Source organism: Caretta caretta, chromosome 1 (assembly GCF_965140235.1).
Source record: "Caretta caretta isolate rCarCar2 chromosome 1, rCarCar1.hap1, whole genome shotgun sequence".
NCBI lineage: Eukaryota > Metazoa > Chordata > Testudines > Cheloniidae > Caretta > Caretta caretta.
Window position 1 is genome coordinate 207,336,963 of NC_134206.1, and position 17,482 is coordinate 207,354,444.

General features: G+C 42.0%; 1 protein-coding gene across 1 annotated transcript in view; it reads left to right on the top strand.

Annotated features, from left to right (window-relative positions):
* GTF2E1 (general transcription factor IIE subunit 1) overlaps positions 1-15,640 on the top strand; it is a 93,882-nt gene extending 78,242 nt beyond the window's left edge. Inside the window, exons 3-5 of the mRNA XM_048819085.2 lie at positions 4,183-4,384; positions 9,513-9,751; positions 13,378-15,640. Of these exons, the coding sequence (XP_048675042.1) occupies positions 4,183-4,384; positions 9,513-9,751; positions 13,378-13,808 (872 nt within the window). The 3' untranslated portion in view covers positions 13,809-15,640. The remainder of the gene's footprint in view (positions 1-4,182; positions 4,385-9,512; positions 9,752-13,377) is intronic.
* Positions 15,641-17,482: the final 1,842 nt, after the last annotated feature.

Genomic DNA, 17,482 nt, shown 5'->3' on the forward strand with positions numbered 1-17,482 from the left:
AGAAAAGCTCATGAGGAAATTAATAATTGTGTCTTTAGAGCGGGGTTTGAAGCATGTGCAGTAAATAAGGCCTGGGGCCATTCACTGAATAATGAGAATAAAACAAAATATTGAATAATTGCTGATTAAGTGAACACTGTCCATCCTGTGTATTGAATGAGCCGGGGTCCTGTTGGAAAAATAGTGTGTGATCATGTAATCAGATTGTATCATTAAGGTATATGCAAAAGGGGGCTGAATTAAGGTTGCACAGGCAACTTTAATTCTGGCATCTCCTAACTTCAGGGTACTTGACTTTGCAACCTTAATGCTCTTTTAATATAGGTTTTTATGTAACAAAAGTATAGTTAATATAATGCGTATGTTCATGTATTATGTGCTTAGTATAATGTTTATACTTAGCTGTTGACTTTTCCCTTTACTCAGTCCCTGCTGGCTAGATTTCATTTGACCGAATATTCTGGCCTGCACACTTCAGAACCTGATGTGCTGCTTAATTGTAGTATGCCTTGGGGAACCCACTCACACTTTGTTCACCCTTGCAAGTCTAGGAATGTATGATTCTGATCTCTTTCAAATAGATATCTTTTTACACTCTGTAGATTTCCACAGAGTACCAGGAGAAGTGCAATGAGTGTGTGCACAGGGGCTCGGGGAAGAAGGAGGACATCTATTTCTGGTTTCCCATTTCAAAGCCTCTTGACCACTTTCTTTTTTTTTTATTTTAAAACTAGGATCACCCTTGCCAGCCAGGATATCTGACCACTTTTGTTTGCATGACAGCATCTGATTAGAAAAGCAAAACTGTGCCTTTGTTGGGATGACAGAAGGAATGGTGAATGGTGCAAGTCTGACAATCTCTGACCTTAGAGTGACCACTATTTCAAGTTTGTCTAATGGGACAAATTCCTATGTGACAACATTATAATGCGTGTTTGTCAGAAAGTTGTATCAAAGTTGTTGCGATGCAATGACTCAAGGCAGTGATGTATAGTAGTGAGATAGTGATTTTGTGACCTCTTAACATCCCACAAGTGAGGTTTTCAGCATTGTCCTGATGGGCGGCACTTGAGACTAGCTGTTCAGTTCTGCTCTTAAATGTGGGTATTTCTTGTAAAGTGCTGCCTTACCACAAAAAACTTGAGCATGATTGCAGGAAACTAGTCACTCCAATCATTATCCAGATTTTTTACATAACTCATTATATTGGCATTTATTTTTTTGTTCCTTAAGAGCCCTGGAGAAGTTGCAATAAATCATCCTTAGTTTTAAGAATTTTATTAAATTAGAGCTGCATTAACTCTGATTTTTTATTTCTTTTTTTTTTTTTAAAGATGCTTTGAATTGGAGCTGTCCTGACTGTTTTTAATCTTTAGTTAAGACACCAGGGGTTCGTGAGTGGAAGTGTGAAAAGCCTGAGCCACCTAAGAAATGTTTAACCGGGCTTTTTCTGTTAGGTTGCAGTCAACCACTGTCCAGTCAGTAAACTCATAATATGAGCTGAATCTTACTAATTATTCTAGACTTATTCAGGTGGTTCTGTGAACTCAGGGGTACTGATGGCCTCAGATGTGGAATGTGAATGAAATCAAACTGACTTAAAACTTAACTGGACTGACAAATTTATCTAATGTGCAGTTTATGCATGAGTGGTGGTGTTTTTTATAGCATGACAAAATAAGCATCATGCTTTATGCTTGGATTAAGAAAGGGCTGGAGAAAGCCACCATTTTCCCATTCTCACTCAGCGTCTTTTGCCACCACTGTCAGTGCTCTTGCTTTCCCGTGCAGATAATGTTGATTTTCTAAAGTCAGGGCTGAGGTGCTTGTTTTGTCAAATTTTTCAAAATGACTTTCACTTCATGAGTTCAAAAGGTTGGCTTTAATGTAAATGCTATTGGTTTTGTTTTTCATAGATTCATAGATTCATAGAAGGTTAGGGTTGGAAGGGACCTCAGGAGGTCATCTAGTCCAACCCCCTGCTTGAAGCAGGACCAATCCCCAATTTTTGCTCCAGATCCCTAAACGGCCCCCTCAAGGATTGAACTCACAACCCTGGGTTTAGCAGGCCAATGCTCAAACCACTGAGCTAGTTTTCTGTCTAGGAAAAACTCTGGGGGTAGAGGAAAGAGATTTTAATGCAAAAAAAATGAAAACTTTGTATAGGCTATACATAAGACACTAATTTGTGTCTGCTTAAGTTGCAGTGGGGGGGAGACAGAGATCTGCCATCCCTGATTCACAGTACAAAGAGAAAAAGTGCACAAATACAAATGAACTTAAAAATTTAGAAATCCCTGTGAGGTGCTGCAGGTTGTACCTACTGTAATAAACAGCACTTATTGTAGTGTCTTACTTTCAGAGTACTAACTAATTCTTGCAACCACTTGTGAAACAGCTAGGTACATATTATCCCCATTTTACATTTGAGGAAGCAGAGATAAAGTGACTAGCCCCAAGTTCATGAGGTAAATCTAATTTGGAAGCAACATGAGACCCCAGGAGACGATGTGCCCATCGTCTGAAACTATAACCCAATGGTTAATGTACAACAATTTACACAGTTGTGACTTTAGGAAACTTCCAATGTCGTGTGGCAGATATTCTGACACCCCCACCCCCCCCCTGCCCAAGTTTACCTCTTCAAAGTTAATCCATAGGCTGGGTTTGCACATGATGTCTGTGATCTAGCCATTGGTACGCATGTTTATTGTCAGATGAGTTGACTTCCCTACACACCTTGCCAAGTCAACAAATGAGACTGCTATTAAATAGAGTGCAAGCTTTTCATGAAGCAAGAGGGCCCTGGGGACAGTAATGCAGTGAGATAGCAGGTAAATATTATTTCCAGTTCACAGATTGGGAAACAGAACAAGGGGAAATTACTTGCCTACAAGATATTTTAATCTAGTTGATTGGCAAGGGACTAGAAGTGAGAAGGTGTAGCTTCAAATCTGGATTCTGACACTGACTTTGCACATGACGCTGAGCAAGTCACTTCCCTTCTCAGCGCCTCAGGTTCCCTGTTTGTAAAAAGGAATAATATTTACCTTCTTATAGGGCATTGTGAGGCTACACTAAATGTTTGCCATATAAAGGCAAAATAATGTAACCAGTTAGTGGTAGAGGTGAGAAGATAAATCCAAAAGCCTCTGCTCTCAGCCCTCAATTTATTCTTCTAGGTAAGTAGCACCCCTTTCTCCATCTAGGATTTGGAATTACCTGAATTTCCTACGCATTCCTTCAAGTGTAGCGTGAGAACGTGTTTTGCAGCAACTCCAATATTGAGCTGGATGATAAAGTCCTACTGTAAATGTGCTTCCCTAAAATTGTTAGCCACAGATTGACAAGTGAAATGGAACAGAAAATCCTCCACTGCAGAAGTTCTTCAAAAAAAATTTTTACTTCAGTGCTACTGAACGAATTTCCTTTTCCCTTGGCTTGTTTCTTAGATCGTGATGATCTACAAAACAATCTAAATTAGAGTAAACTCTGATCATTCTTTGAGTTACGCATACGCAGAATTTCTAATTGGAATGTAAGAGACCATTTTTTCCCCTTCTTTCTTTATCGTCAAGCAACTCTAAACTAACAGAATAGATTTTAAAAAAGAAAAATTGTCTTTGTTTGGAGACCAAGCATGGAAAATGTCTGACTCAAGGAAATTTTTGGAGAAAATTACTACCAACTGAAAAGGAGAGGGAGTGGGTTATTCCTTTAGTAGCAGTAGCAGTTTGGAATGAAACTGAGTGGTCACCCCTCCCCCCAAGATTATTTTAGAGAGGGATGAAGGCAAGTTCTTCAGACACTGCAAGCCCTAAAATTTGACCATCCTAAAATGTATCTTGAAACTGATATTGCAGTGCCCTTAAAAATGTGTGGTAAGGAAAGGAATGTGTAATGCTAGGATATGTCTGAATGGTGCAACTTGCCATCCTTTAGGGCTTTGCAGAGACAGAAACCCTAACCAGTTTTCTGCATCATTGGATGGCATCTAAAGTCTCACTTTATGTGGTTAAAATAATAATCAGGTACATTATATGTGGGAAGAAAGTTGTCCCAAGGAGAAAAGCTATTTAGTTTCAATCTAAGAGAATAGCAAAATACTTCTCTTTAAATGCTGCATAAAAATGTGGGCCTTTTGACTTTCTCCCAGTGCTTAGCAACTTCTTTTCTGTTTAGGAACCTTCCGCTGTACGTTCTGTCAGAATGAAGTGGAAGAGGATGAGTCGGCGATGCCCAAAAAGGATGCACGGACTCTTGTGGCAAGGTTTAACGAGCAGATTGAGCCCATCTATGCACTGCTACGAGAGACAGAGGACGTTAACTTGGCCTATGAAATCCTTGAGCCAGAACCCACAGAGATTCCTGCACTGAAACAGAGGTGGGAATGGGCACAAAGTCCTCTTCAGCCACGCTGCTTTCATATTGCATGTTTGTCTGCCTTAACTATATCGTTGCCCAAATCTTGATAACTTTTTTGTTCAGATTCAGCAATGCAGGACACTGATAAATAATCTTTGCCTCAAGAGATTTACAGTCTACAATTGCCAGGAGACCAGGGCTGCAACCATTTTTCATAAAACAAAGCAGACTGAAGCTGCCCTTGCCGTTTAATAAGAATATTTGTCCCACAGGAGGCTATACATAGACGCTGCGTAAGAAGCTGAGACCACATAGTTTTCCAAGACCATCCTTAACTTTAGAGAAGAGCTGTGGCCACTTTACAGAGTTCTGTAGGCAGCCTCTGGACTCCATGACACACTTTGGCCACCCCATGCTGTTTTACTGTCTTTCCATTGCAAACATCTTTTCTTTCACCTTCTTTTTCTTTTGCTTCTATGAAGGTTTTGAAACTCTAAACTAGCTGTCTTCCACACTTCGTATTTTCAAAACCACTTATAACAAAACCCTTATTCAAAGAAATTATTTGAGTATCTTTTTTATTCTTCTTTTCCCCCATTTGATACACACCTTTATAGGGAAAGACCTGTTTAATCAAGAACTCTAAAGTTAGTATTTTCCTAGCCTTAGGAAACCAAAGTGCATCCTTCGGAAGATTTCTAACTATGCAAAAAGGGATGATGTTTAAATAACATAGAAAGATGCAGTGAGCTGTCAGTTTTGTCAGCTGCGGTGAAATCTAGTGTGTTCTGCCTGTTTTCATTTAAAAAAAAAACAAAAAACGTATGCACACCTGGGAAAAAACAGTTACACTACTAGAGCAACCGCCTCCACCAAATATAATGCTGCTGATTTTTCAGGTTCCTCTCTTTCATCACATGCAGACTAACCTTGAGAGAGAGAATTTTTCATACTTGATGCTAGATCGTTTCTAATTAACTTAATAGCAAAATGCTTTGCCTGTCTAGTCCCTTCTAGCCAGGGATCCCAGATATGAACTAACTAATGTTCTCCATCTTACAGATGAAGAAACTAAGGTATATAGAGAGGGGAGCTGACTTGTCCAAGACCAAACTGTCAGATACAGGAGTAGAATTTTCGCGCCTTTATTCCTAATCCTATGGCTTAATCATTAGACTTTGCTTTAAAACCAGTTTCTGTAGTTTGTCTGACACATTTGGGCTAACCACCTCAAATGAGAGAAAAGGGGCTTTTTCAAGCCACTGCATGGCTACTTCATCTCTGTGTGGCCAGAAAATTCACACAGCAAATGCCTGGTGCAGTCCCATGAATAATGGTTAAATAACAGCAGCACCCACTTACGTGCCTCTTAAATACTTTAAAAAACCCCACTGTAAATGACTAATTGCTCTGTGCACAGACTTACAAAATAAATAGGCAGCTTCTTAAATAGTTACTTGAACACAACTAGCTTTAGCGCATAGAGAGTCAATTATTTATTAACCCTTATTAATTCAAAGCAACTAATTACATAAAAGTGCTGCAGTGAAATTTAAAAAAAGAATATCCTCTTTCCCTCCCCCCCCCCCCCCCCCCGGGTTATTTATTTACTCCATTTTACAGAGTCTTGAGATACTGGAATCATAGGTAAAACTGACATTTGAAGCTACTGAAGAAAAAAATCCTCTGAATTTCTTGCCTTTCCTGTTCACAGAGGAGCAAATAGCTCTGTGTGTCTTCTAGAGAGCTTTAGCACTTATTGTCTACACTGGAAATTGTCTAACGATCATGCATCTCCATTGCGAGACTGGTCAAATCATTTACTTAGATTTTTCTAGACCGTCTTAAGTGATATTTTGTAAATCCGCTACTAAGCAGGAATTTTGTCCCATGCAAGTATCATGATAAGAGCCTGTTTTTCATAAACCAGCCCCAGTGGCTTTCCAGATGGGTTGAATTTAATCTTCACTCCACTTTTTCTTGTTTAAAATACCAGCACCTTATGTAATGTAACATCCTAGGTTTCCTGAATGAACTACTTTTTGCAATTACACTACCAAAGACCGTTTGTCCATATACCTTTTAGTGGAGGCTGTTAAAAACAATAGCATGAGAGATTTACCTAATTTTCGTTAATGCAAATTGCAGATATGTACTTAAATTACCATACACATCTGTTGAACTCTAGAGCCTCAGTTTTTCCTATGCTTGTCAGTTGAGATGCAAAACTTGTGTTTGATTTAAATACACATAATCTGAGGTCTGGTCATTGGTTTCTTTTAGCCATATCCTAGCCCTGCTAAAGATGCTTTTTGCCACCTTAAAGCCAGTTTGATCAGTTATGCTGGGGGACTTTCCATGTAAGGTGACCCACAGACGGCATAGAGCCCGTGTAGCCAGCCACACTACTGCCTAATCCCTGATCCCCAGCTTCACAATAGCTCCCAGGAGCTGTTGCAGCCAGGCAAGTTCAGGGCATCCCTAGCGTGAGCCAGGAGACAAAACAGCCCCAGAATCAAGGGAGATAGAAAGTTTGTTATAGGTGTTGCTCCCTTTCTTCAGCTCTGTTCCAAGCGCTGCCCTGGTGCAGCTGAGCATCTGGTCCTCTGTCTCTGTTCAGTGGTGTTTAATTCACTTCTCCACAGCAGGGACACAGAACAAAAGACACCGCTTCTTTATAGCGGCAGGTAAATCCCCAGTCCCATGGTCTCAGGGGGCTGCATGTTGCTTCTAACAGTATAATTGAGGATACTGTTGTACAAACAAGGAAGAAAATGGAGCCATTACTTAGTCATTGACCTTAACAGGGGTAAAATGGTAGACATAAGCCCTCTTGGCTTTGGTTATCCTGGGGCATACCAAGGAGCTAAAATCACTCATTACTCCCTGTAAATTAATCACATTGCAGGAGATGGTTTAATGTAGTTTACAGGGGTAGGTATCTTTTATTTAAGAATTGTTACTTTAAAAAATTGTCCTTGACATCATTTGGATAAGTATATCACAACTAAATGGAACTTCATAGGGAAAAGGAGGCTTAGAATTGACAAGGCAATCCCTGACCCTGCCCAACACTTAAATGTCACTGCTGCAGTCCTGGTGAGGAAGGCTTTTTTGAATTGTGTATTGTAGGAAAGTGGATTACATAAAATTGTCAGGGAAGCTCGATGGTTGCTGATTTTTATTGTGGGGGAAGGAGAATATTGCTTTTCACAGAACACATGCCTTTCTTTGAAAACTGAAAAGTACCAGTATTTGAAGTAATACAAATTGAGAGAAGATCTCTGTGTGGTTTCTTAAGTTGCATACTTGATCTGCATGCATAAAATAGTCTCTCCCACTTGCTCAGAAATTCAAGTTGTTTTTTCCTGATCGGGCTGACTGTAGGAAAGAAACACAAGTCATTGATTCTGTGAATGTGTGTACGTTGTATAAAATGTAAACATACAAAAATATTGTGTGTATATGGTTGGTTAGTTCCTGGAACACCTACCTGGCTGTTGAAAGGTTAAATATTTCTTGCTCCTGGCAGATATTTGAGTGCATAATTATTTTCTGCCAGAGCAAATAAAATGATGGCATGTGTATGCAGTTTCCCAGGACCAACCTTTAAACATCAAAATAGAATAAAATAGAATTAGGATAACAAGCAGTGGGTAAACACTTGCTTAATAAACAAACATTTGATATTCCTGACCTCTCCAATTACCACCCTCTCTCAAACTTTCCCTCTTTGGGGAATCTTATTGAGAAGATCACGGCAGAACACCTCTAGGTTCACCTGGATCTTCTATCAGTATAGATTCAACCCCGGGGATGATACAGAAACAGCATTAGCATCATGTTCTGTACAAAGGGAGGGTGGTGCCCATGCATATTTACGATCTGTCAGCAGCCTTTGATACCATTTACTATATAAAGTGTTCAAAATGCTTGCAAGATCTACTAAGGGTGGATGGGTGCATTCTCCATTGAATCTGTTGATTCTTTTGAGCGACGTTAGCCTAGCAGTTCATTCACCCTGGGTTTCCCTCAAGTGGAAAATGGCAAGATTCTTTCTGTGGCCTTTCCTGTTCATTATGCACGTAAGAGCACAAGACCAGATAGCGAAGGTAATTTGGGCTCATTGCCATCAGGGGCAGAGGGCATTCAGATCTGTGTTCTTTTTATTCAGATCCAAGTTGTGCATTTTCCTGGCTCAGATAGGAACCTGGATGACAATGATTTGGCTGTGGATCAACTGAGAAAATAAGCTGGTGCTAAATTCTGATGAGCGGCTCCTTGTTATTCCAGTCCTGGGCACTCACCCAGTTCTGCCCAGTAACCAGCAATACTGACCTTCAACCCCCCCCCCCCCCCCCCATTACTCAGGGTTAGGACAACAGCCTCCACCAAACCTCAGGCATTGCCCCACTCTATTGCTGACCTGTAAACCCCCTCTCCCTTCCTCCAAGCCCCTGACTAAAATAATCTAGTCTGACCTCCTGTATAACATAGGCCATAGAACTTCACCAGATAGTTCTTGCAAGTTCATTATCACTTGTGATCAGAGCTGGGATTTCAACTTAGTTTTCCGAGGTGAATTTGTCTAATTGCTCATAATTACTATGAATAAGAATTCTCACATCTGAGCATTGTGAGACTCCAATCCGGTCAACCCACTTGGTTAAACCTTGGTGTTTTAATTTATTTAATACAAGACTATGGTGTAACAGCAAATAATGACTTTTCCAGCTAGCTACTGGGAAGGACCATGTTGTGTATCGATGTGAATTTCATTTCAGAGTATTCAGGTTTATAACCAGGTTGGCTGTTATTCCTATGTAATCATATTCACAGAGCTTAACAACCTCCTTCCCTTCTAGTATCTCTCCTGCATATCACAGTAGTTTAGATTGTCTAGTATTTTGAATCCTACATTCCTCAATCAAAGAGTTGGTCTAGAAATTCTTGGCAACGTGGTTAAGAAATGGGGGTTGAGATTCTCCAAGCATATCATGGGAGATGATTAATTTTAAGAGGGGTATGTGGCTAAATCCCCTGGGCTTTTTTGAAAATCATGACAGGAAACCTCTGTTATACAGGAAAGGACTAATTCTGAATGGTATCTTTTTTTTTTTTTTTTAATCCCTTTGGCTTCTACATAGCAAAGAACGTGCTGCTGCTGCAGGGGCAGCTGCCCTAGCAGGTGGATACCATCGGGAAGCATGGACTACAAAAGGGCCGTCGTATGAGGACCTGTACACCCAGAATGTCGTCATCAGCATGGAAGACCAGGAGGATCTTAATCGGTCAACAAATGAAGGGAAGCCAGCCAGAGAGAGGCCAATTTGGCTGCGGGAAAGCACAGTGCAGGGGGCTTATGATCCGGACGAGATCAAAGATGGTAAGGAAGCTAAAAGGGGAGAAGTGCTGCATAATTCTTAGAGTGGGAAGAACATTTTTGCCCCTTTCTGTGTACAGCTGCCGCTCCTGGTATCCTAGCACTAACCTGCTATGCTGTTGTATCTTTCATCTGTCATGTAAAGCCTTTGGAAGCCAAGCAGGTGTAAGAGAACAAGATTTACTAGGCACAGCATTGAAACCCATGTCAGGAAAGCTGAGTTGCCCACACTGGTGTGATTGTGTTACTAAAATGTTAATTGTTTGTTAGCTTTTCTGGGAGCTTCAAAGACACATGTTCTGGCCCATTATGACTTGTTTGGTTTTGGATGAAACATTTTTCAGCTTCTTCTGGAAAGCTTGTTACCAACTGGGCATGGATGGAAAATGAAACTCAAATTGTATGTGTGCTGAGCACAAGGCTCATCAAATCGGCTTCTAGTGGATATGCCATGTTCACGTATCCACTCTCCCCTTCTGTAACTAGTTATCTGTTGATTTTCAAGACAACTACTGTATGCATAGAACAATGTATCAGAGCTGCAGCTTGAGAGTCTCTGGGGACGAGGAGGAGTGAGAATCCGTCACCATAGTGGGTTGCTCATTATTGCTTCCTCCTATGACTGTCAGTCATCAACAGTCTTTTTCGTTGGTTTTTGCTTTTATTATTGTTTGTATTAATGTCATATCCACAAAAGACCAGAGTCAAGATTGTGGGCCCATTGTGCTGGGCATTGTGCAAACAGAGTAGCAGACAGTCCCTGCTTTGAAAAGCTTATTCAAAGCCCAAAACAAAAAAGTAATAAATGGAGACCGTTTTAGATTAACTGGGTGATTCAACTGAAATATACAACCATCTGAGCAACACCAAATGAAACAGGCAGTGTCTCAGAAGTTGGCGAAATGTAACCAAGATCCAAAAAGCAAAGTGTTTATTTTCAGAAACAAAAAAACCAGCACAAAGAAGGACAAAATGCTACGAGAGTGGCTACCAGCAGAGACTTTATTAAAAAAAAAAAAAAAAAAAAAATCTGAAGAGGATCTCATTCTAGTTCTCCCTCTGTAGAGCTACTGAAATCTTACTGCAATGTGCTAGTTTCTGACATATAACATATGACATGGTAAAAAATGAAGTATTGAATCTTTCTGATGCTTCTGTTTTAATTAAATCCAGAACACTAAAATCTTCCTTTTTCCTGCAAAGTAACCCTTCAGGAGGGGAACAGAACAGCAGGAGATTTTTTTAGGGGAGTGGAGGTGCGGATGGTGGGCTAACCCTGTTCGGGCAGATATCTGATAAAACCAGAGCTTGAGGTGATTATGGTCAGGCAGTGTGTTTCTGCCTTATTTAACTTACAACTTCTAGGGTGCACTTCCTTTTATTCTCTGGTACATTACTTTGTTTACCCTATACAAAGCATACTAACTGAAACCACACCCTGAATGTTGCTATCCACAGTCTGGCACCAGAGTGCCTTTTACAACCACACCACCCACACGGATTTCCATGACTCTTGGATGATGGGTGACAGAAAAAGAAGGAAGGAAGAAAACTTGGGTATTGGCAGAAAACATTAGATGCTAAAGTCCAGCACAAAGAATTTTCACAAGGTCATGATTCATAGAACCCTTCTGGACTGTAAATCATTCAATAAACTTGGGCTACTGCTGGCTAACCTCCTAGAGTATACCACTTCTCACTGAGAGGCACTATCGTGTTTTTTCACAAAGAAGATCTCTTGTCTCTAGAATGACTTCTTGGTATGCTAGAAACCTTAAGCTGAGCACAAAACTGCAGACACAATCCCCTCTTTCCAAGAATTTGGCCTGTTTGCCAAGTTGTGGAAACACAAACAGCAATCAGGGCCACCACCTGTGAATCTGACTTCTATCTTTCATACCAGGCTAAAATGTGCCAGGAACATCTGGGACTCCTACTAACAAAGCCTGTCAACACCAACTCTGAAGAATGTATGTGTTCTACCTGCACTCCTCAGTGGTGTGTGTTGCAAAAAAAAACAAAAAAAAAAACCCTTCATCCATTTTCAGCTGCCTAGAAGATTGTCGTCCATCCGTTCCCCCACCCCACCCCCATCTCCCCCATCAGACTTTACCACGTTGAGTCATACGTTTGTAACCTTGTGGCTTCATTATTGCAAGTAATTATACATTGGAATGAAACCACACATCCCGGAAAAGCTTCCTCTGGTACAGGATGCATCAGCTCACCTTGAACACATTTCTCTAGTGTTCTGATCTTTGCCCTAGCTCCACACTTAATAGTCTAGTTCAGGGGTTCTCAAGCTTCATTGCACCGCATCCCCCTTCTGACAACAAAAATTACTACATGACCCCAGAATGAGGGCACTGAAGCCTGAGTCCGCCCAAGCTCATCTGCCCTGGTGGGGGCCAAACCCAAAGCACTCAGGCTTTGGCTTCAACCCTGGGCGATGGGGCTTGGACTTGGGCTTCGGTCCCGGGTGGTGAGACTCGGGCTTTGGACCTGGGCCCCAGCAAGTCTAAGCCAGCCCTGATGACCCCATTAAAACAGGGTCACTACCCACAGTTTGAGAACCGCTCGTCCAGTTCAAGATTGTCTTGATACTCAAAGCCCACCATGGGGCTGGCTTTAAGTTCCTGAGACCCACCCCCTCTCTCATCATGATAATAAACCACCTTTTGACAGCAGCATTCCATAAAACCAGGAAACAATCAAACAGTTGAAGGATGCATCTGTGGAGAAGATAGGACTTTCCTTTCTTATGGGACTGAGTTGCAACCTAGTGTCAGCTCCTGGGAATGACCAAAAACTTCATCAGTTTCATCTTTCCCCTAGGGAGGTGCAAACACCCCCTTCTGTTTCATTTTTAAGGCAACCTATGGGACAATTGGGAGTTACGGTGCTGGGCATGGTATTGGAACCTGGATAGATGATACTGGACTAAAGGTTAAGGCTCCATCTCTTCAGGAAAAGGAGAGCAAGTGGCATTAATGTATGAGGGTGGAATCCAGTCAGCTCAACTCAAGTGATCATTCACATGCAGAGTCTTTCGGTGCAGTAGAAAAAGTTTGCCATGGGGAATCTGACTTAGTTTTTATCCCTTATTTTTACATAAGGCTCTTAAAATCCATTCTTCTATATTTTTTCAGTCTGCCTGCCGGTTTATTAGTGTTGGGTGGACTCATAATGCTCTCACCAAATATAGGAGTCTGATAAGAGCCTTACGCAGAAAAGCTCAGAAAGCCTTCTTTTTAATGTGTTTTTGAATCCTTGAACTGTAGACACCCTGTATACCCAAACACTGTTGTGCTCTTCCAGTTATTGTACAGCAAATATTACTTAACAAAAATGCAGCCCTTTCCCAATACAAAAGACGCTACTGCCCTGCTCTGAGGTATGCTGAGCTAGTATAACTATCTCGACTTTAAGATGGGCAGGGAGGAAGAAATGGAGAAGGGAAATAGCTTGTTCCAGGCTATAGAGTCTGTGACAGAGCTGGGACTAGAACTAAGGAGTTCTGACCCCCAGGAGCAGGCTGCCCTAACCAGTACATAGTGCTCCCTCCTTAATGGCCAGCATGACATATCGGTATGATGACTTGCCTACCATTCCTTTATGCTTTCTTGCAGGTGGTCAAGATATGGATGCATTTCAGGAACGTGGGGAGGGCCGCGCGGCTCTGGATGATAACGAGGAGGTGATGCGTGCTCTGCTTATCCATGAGAAGAAAACCCCCTCTGTCTCTGCTGCTGGTGTGGGGGGGGCGGCTCCCTTAGCTAGCACCAATGCCAGTGACTCTGAGAGTGATACCAGTGAATCAGAGGAGGAATCCCCACCCCGCCTGCCTGTTGCCACAGCTACGCTCTATGGGCTCGAGGATGAAGAGGATGAGGAGGAGTTTGAAGTGGTGGCAGAGGACCCCACTGTCATGGTGGCCGGACGTCCATTCTCTTACAGTCAAGTGAGCCAGCGGCCTGAGCTGGTGGCCCAAATGACCCCAGAGGAGAAGGAGCTTTATATAGCCATGGGGCAGCGTATGTTTGAGGATATGTTTGATTAACCCTTTCCCGCCACGACAGCTTTTAAAGGTGAATTTTAACAGGAGACTCCCTAGTGAAACAAAAGACTGAACTGCATCTCTCCCTTCCCTATAGTCTGTCATGCAGGAGCGTGGGGCTTAGAACTGCTCCCTGACCAAAGGAACTGCTGATCTTGGGTGTCCCACACAACAGAGGGGGGAGCTAAAACTAACGGGGTGTGCCAAAAAGGGAAGGAGCAGAGGTGGGTGGTGGAGCATGTGGATTTTTTTAATCATGGGTGAGAGCTGGCAAGGTGAAGCTCCACTTCAGGGTGGCCCTCGCTCACTGCTGCTTTCGCCCAAGAGCCTCCTTTCGCCTGAGGTTTATTCTTTTTATAGGCGGCCAGGGACCAGATTCTGATGAAGTCCAGCTCCCTCCTCGCAGAGGACTTGGGTGCTCTGTGGTCTGATCAGGCCTTGCTTCTCCGCGTTACAGAACAGGAGAGTGCAAGTGACACTGAGGGTCTGTGCGCTGGATGCTGAGACAGGCTGTAGATGTTGTTGCATGTGGACATGGTGGCTGAGCAGGGTTGAGCTGTAGTACCGGGCCCAATGAGGTTGTCGCTAACCCATTGCAGGTGACTGCTGTGCACAGAGATTTTTATTTCTAAACCACCATGTGAGCAGAAACCATACTTCTCCCCTCCCCTCCTCAGTCTTCTTACAGCTCTCTAGCTAAACCTCTCAACAGGGTTCGTAGCCCAAGCTCGCTCAGACTCAACTATGTTGCTTAGATTCAGCCGTGTATTTTGACCAAGTTGTGTTTGAGATTATTTTCCAGCACGGTTAGGATCCCTGGAGTGGACAGCTGATGATGATAGTTGTAACTGCAGATGTAAATGGGAGACTGCTTTCTGATGGGGAGCAAAATGGGAGACGAGCTTTGGAAAGGAGAGTACAGATCTCTGGGTGATGCTCATTTGAAAGACTGTCTGGTTTTTAATCTCCTGTTTTTAGCGATCAGGGACTTCAGTCCTCTGTGAAAAGACACGCCTGTCCTTGCCTGTTCCCCCCTTCCACATGCCCCACCCTCCACACCCATCTGTCAGAATTTTCAAATATGAGATTTAAGGATAAGCATCTAACAAACAACTTGATTCTCAAAGGTGCTGAGTGTGCCTATATTGCCTGTTGTTTTCAATGGAAGCTGTGGGTGCTCAAGGACAGATGTAACTTGAAGCACCCAAATTTGAAAGTCTTGGCAGTTAGAGTACTCTGACCTACCAAGAGAATACTTTCAGTACACTGAATACTTTCAGTACACTGTTACTGCCTGTCCCCTCACCTTACCCTGTCTAAGCCCCGATGTTAAAGCCTGAGTTCACAATAGATTGGGCTGTCAGCCAGGCAGTACCATGGAACCAGCATAGCTAGTTTTAATTTCACTAACACCAAAAGGTTTGTATAATTTGAAAAGGAATTATGCAGAGTTCTGAATACTGATATTTAGCATGGCACTATCTGTTCAAATAAAAACATTTTTACCAGTGCCTATAGCAATATCGTGTTTGTAATGTTACCTTTCAATTTAAAAGTGTTACTTTTTTTTAATTGTTGTGTTTTCTTATCCAGCGCTATGGTAAAACAAAGCGATAAAAGGATTTTGTGTTTAGAGACTGTATCAAGCGCTGTTTGATTTACACGAATGGTACAGATTTGCCGAGCATTTAAACTTAAAGCTATTTTATACTGACTAGCCCTGTGATGCCTCCTTTGTGGTTTTATTTTCAACATCTTGATATTTTACCCTTTTTTAAAAATAGCATGTTAAATTTGCCATTTTTAAAATAAATTAATAAAATGATGCTTCTGTCCTAGGTTGTCTTTTCAATCTATTACTTGCTCAGCTGGGATTGTTTGCTTGTTCCAGGACTTCTGATATGTTTAAGATGCTATTTGAAAGGCTTCCAGCTTCTTTCAAACCATAACCCCACCTGCAGTGACATCACTGGTTCTTCCTTGGGTACATCTCAGAATCCTTTGCACCGTTTTCTGTGGTGTTTATTGTAGTTGGGAGCCATGGTTGGTTCCTGTGTCAGAGGGATCTTATGGTTAGCACTCCCATTCTTTTTCCTTCTTCGCTGAGGAAGTGAATATTGCTGAAATGCTGGCTGTCTTAAAGTTGTCTTGCTGCCAATTTAAAATGGCTAATATGGCATGGAAATGTGTATGAGACATGATACGTATGGCTACCAAACCACAGAGACGCTAAATCATGCCAAATAGTGGTCAGCTGAGGGAAAGGGGCTTTACAGATTTCAGGAAGATGAATACAAGGTGACCAATTATAAGGGAGTAGATACAAGGGACCATTGGCTAGAAACTGTGGAACCAATCTAGCAAACACTATAGTTAATTCAGGCTCATAACTTCCATGAGTCATTTCTACTGTGCTTTAGTATTTGCAGGATCAGATCTTAGGTTTGTTAAACCTTTTGCAAAGGAACAGTGTTACCCACAGTTACAACAAGCAACTGGCATATGAGAGATTATAAAGAATAGGCTGTGTGTAACACATTTTACTGTGGTTTATCATTATAACAGTGGGAAAACAGTGGGCTTTATCCATGTATGATCTTTATATAATGTCATTCAACAAGATTCCCAAACTTAATAATATACCTACCATCAGGAATCCATCCAAATGTTGATAGGGCACTCCTGACATTTCTGGTCCATCAGTGGCAATTTACTGAGATGCCACTCTGCTGGGAGACTGGAGGTAGATATGTGAGCAGGTGTACTGTCCCCTAACAGCTGCTGAATCCGAAGATCTGCTGGCCAGTTTATCCCAGCCAGTTCAGGACTCTTGTGAAAGGACAGCGATGCACAGTTATTGTCATAACTGTTGTGATAAATGTTCCTTTGAACAGGAGCAGTGAAGGCCAATGACACTTTTAAAATGTACTGTATAAAGAGGGACTGTGCGCACATACTATCCCAGAGAACTGTCACTGCGACAATTGCTAAAAGTGAAGCACAGTCAAGTGCAAGACTGGAAATCACAAAGCAAATCAATGGCAAAGTCAGAAATTGAGCCCCTGAGTTCTGATGGAGGCCCAGTCTAACAAGTGGACCACACTGCCTCTGGTAATTAAAATCAAACGGCTGTGTGTCCGTAGCTACAAGACCAGCCTGCACAACAGTCTCTTGTAACTCCACTGAACTAAGTTTCTGATCCTGACTTCAGCATCATCTGCAGTTTGTCTGCTTAGTAAATGCCAGGCCACAGGATTGCACCTCTAACTAAAATGAGACGAAAAAAAGAAATCTATTTATGTAGTCCCAGCCACTTTAGTACCTGAGCACCTAAAATCTGTCTCAGCCATGTGTCTCTGTTGTTTGTTGTACAAACAAAACATCCCAAAGCCAGTAAGAAATGCAGGTCCCAGCTATCACTGACAGAGAACATTGCTCCCATCACTATGAAGTGTGCAGCCTTCCTTGCTTAAAATGAATTTATCTCCTCAGACAGGCTAATTGCCAGGCTGGCTGGCTGTTTGGAGGAGATGTACCATAACTTGAGAATGGAGGAGGGTTTGATTTGATTTTTCACATCGATCCCAAGAAGCAGCTGCTTGGAAACAACATGTCTGTCCTTCCAACTTTTCTTTTCCCTGTTGCTGCCTTCTTCAAACAGACTCGGATTAAGCAGA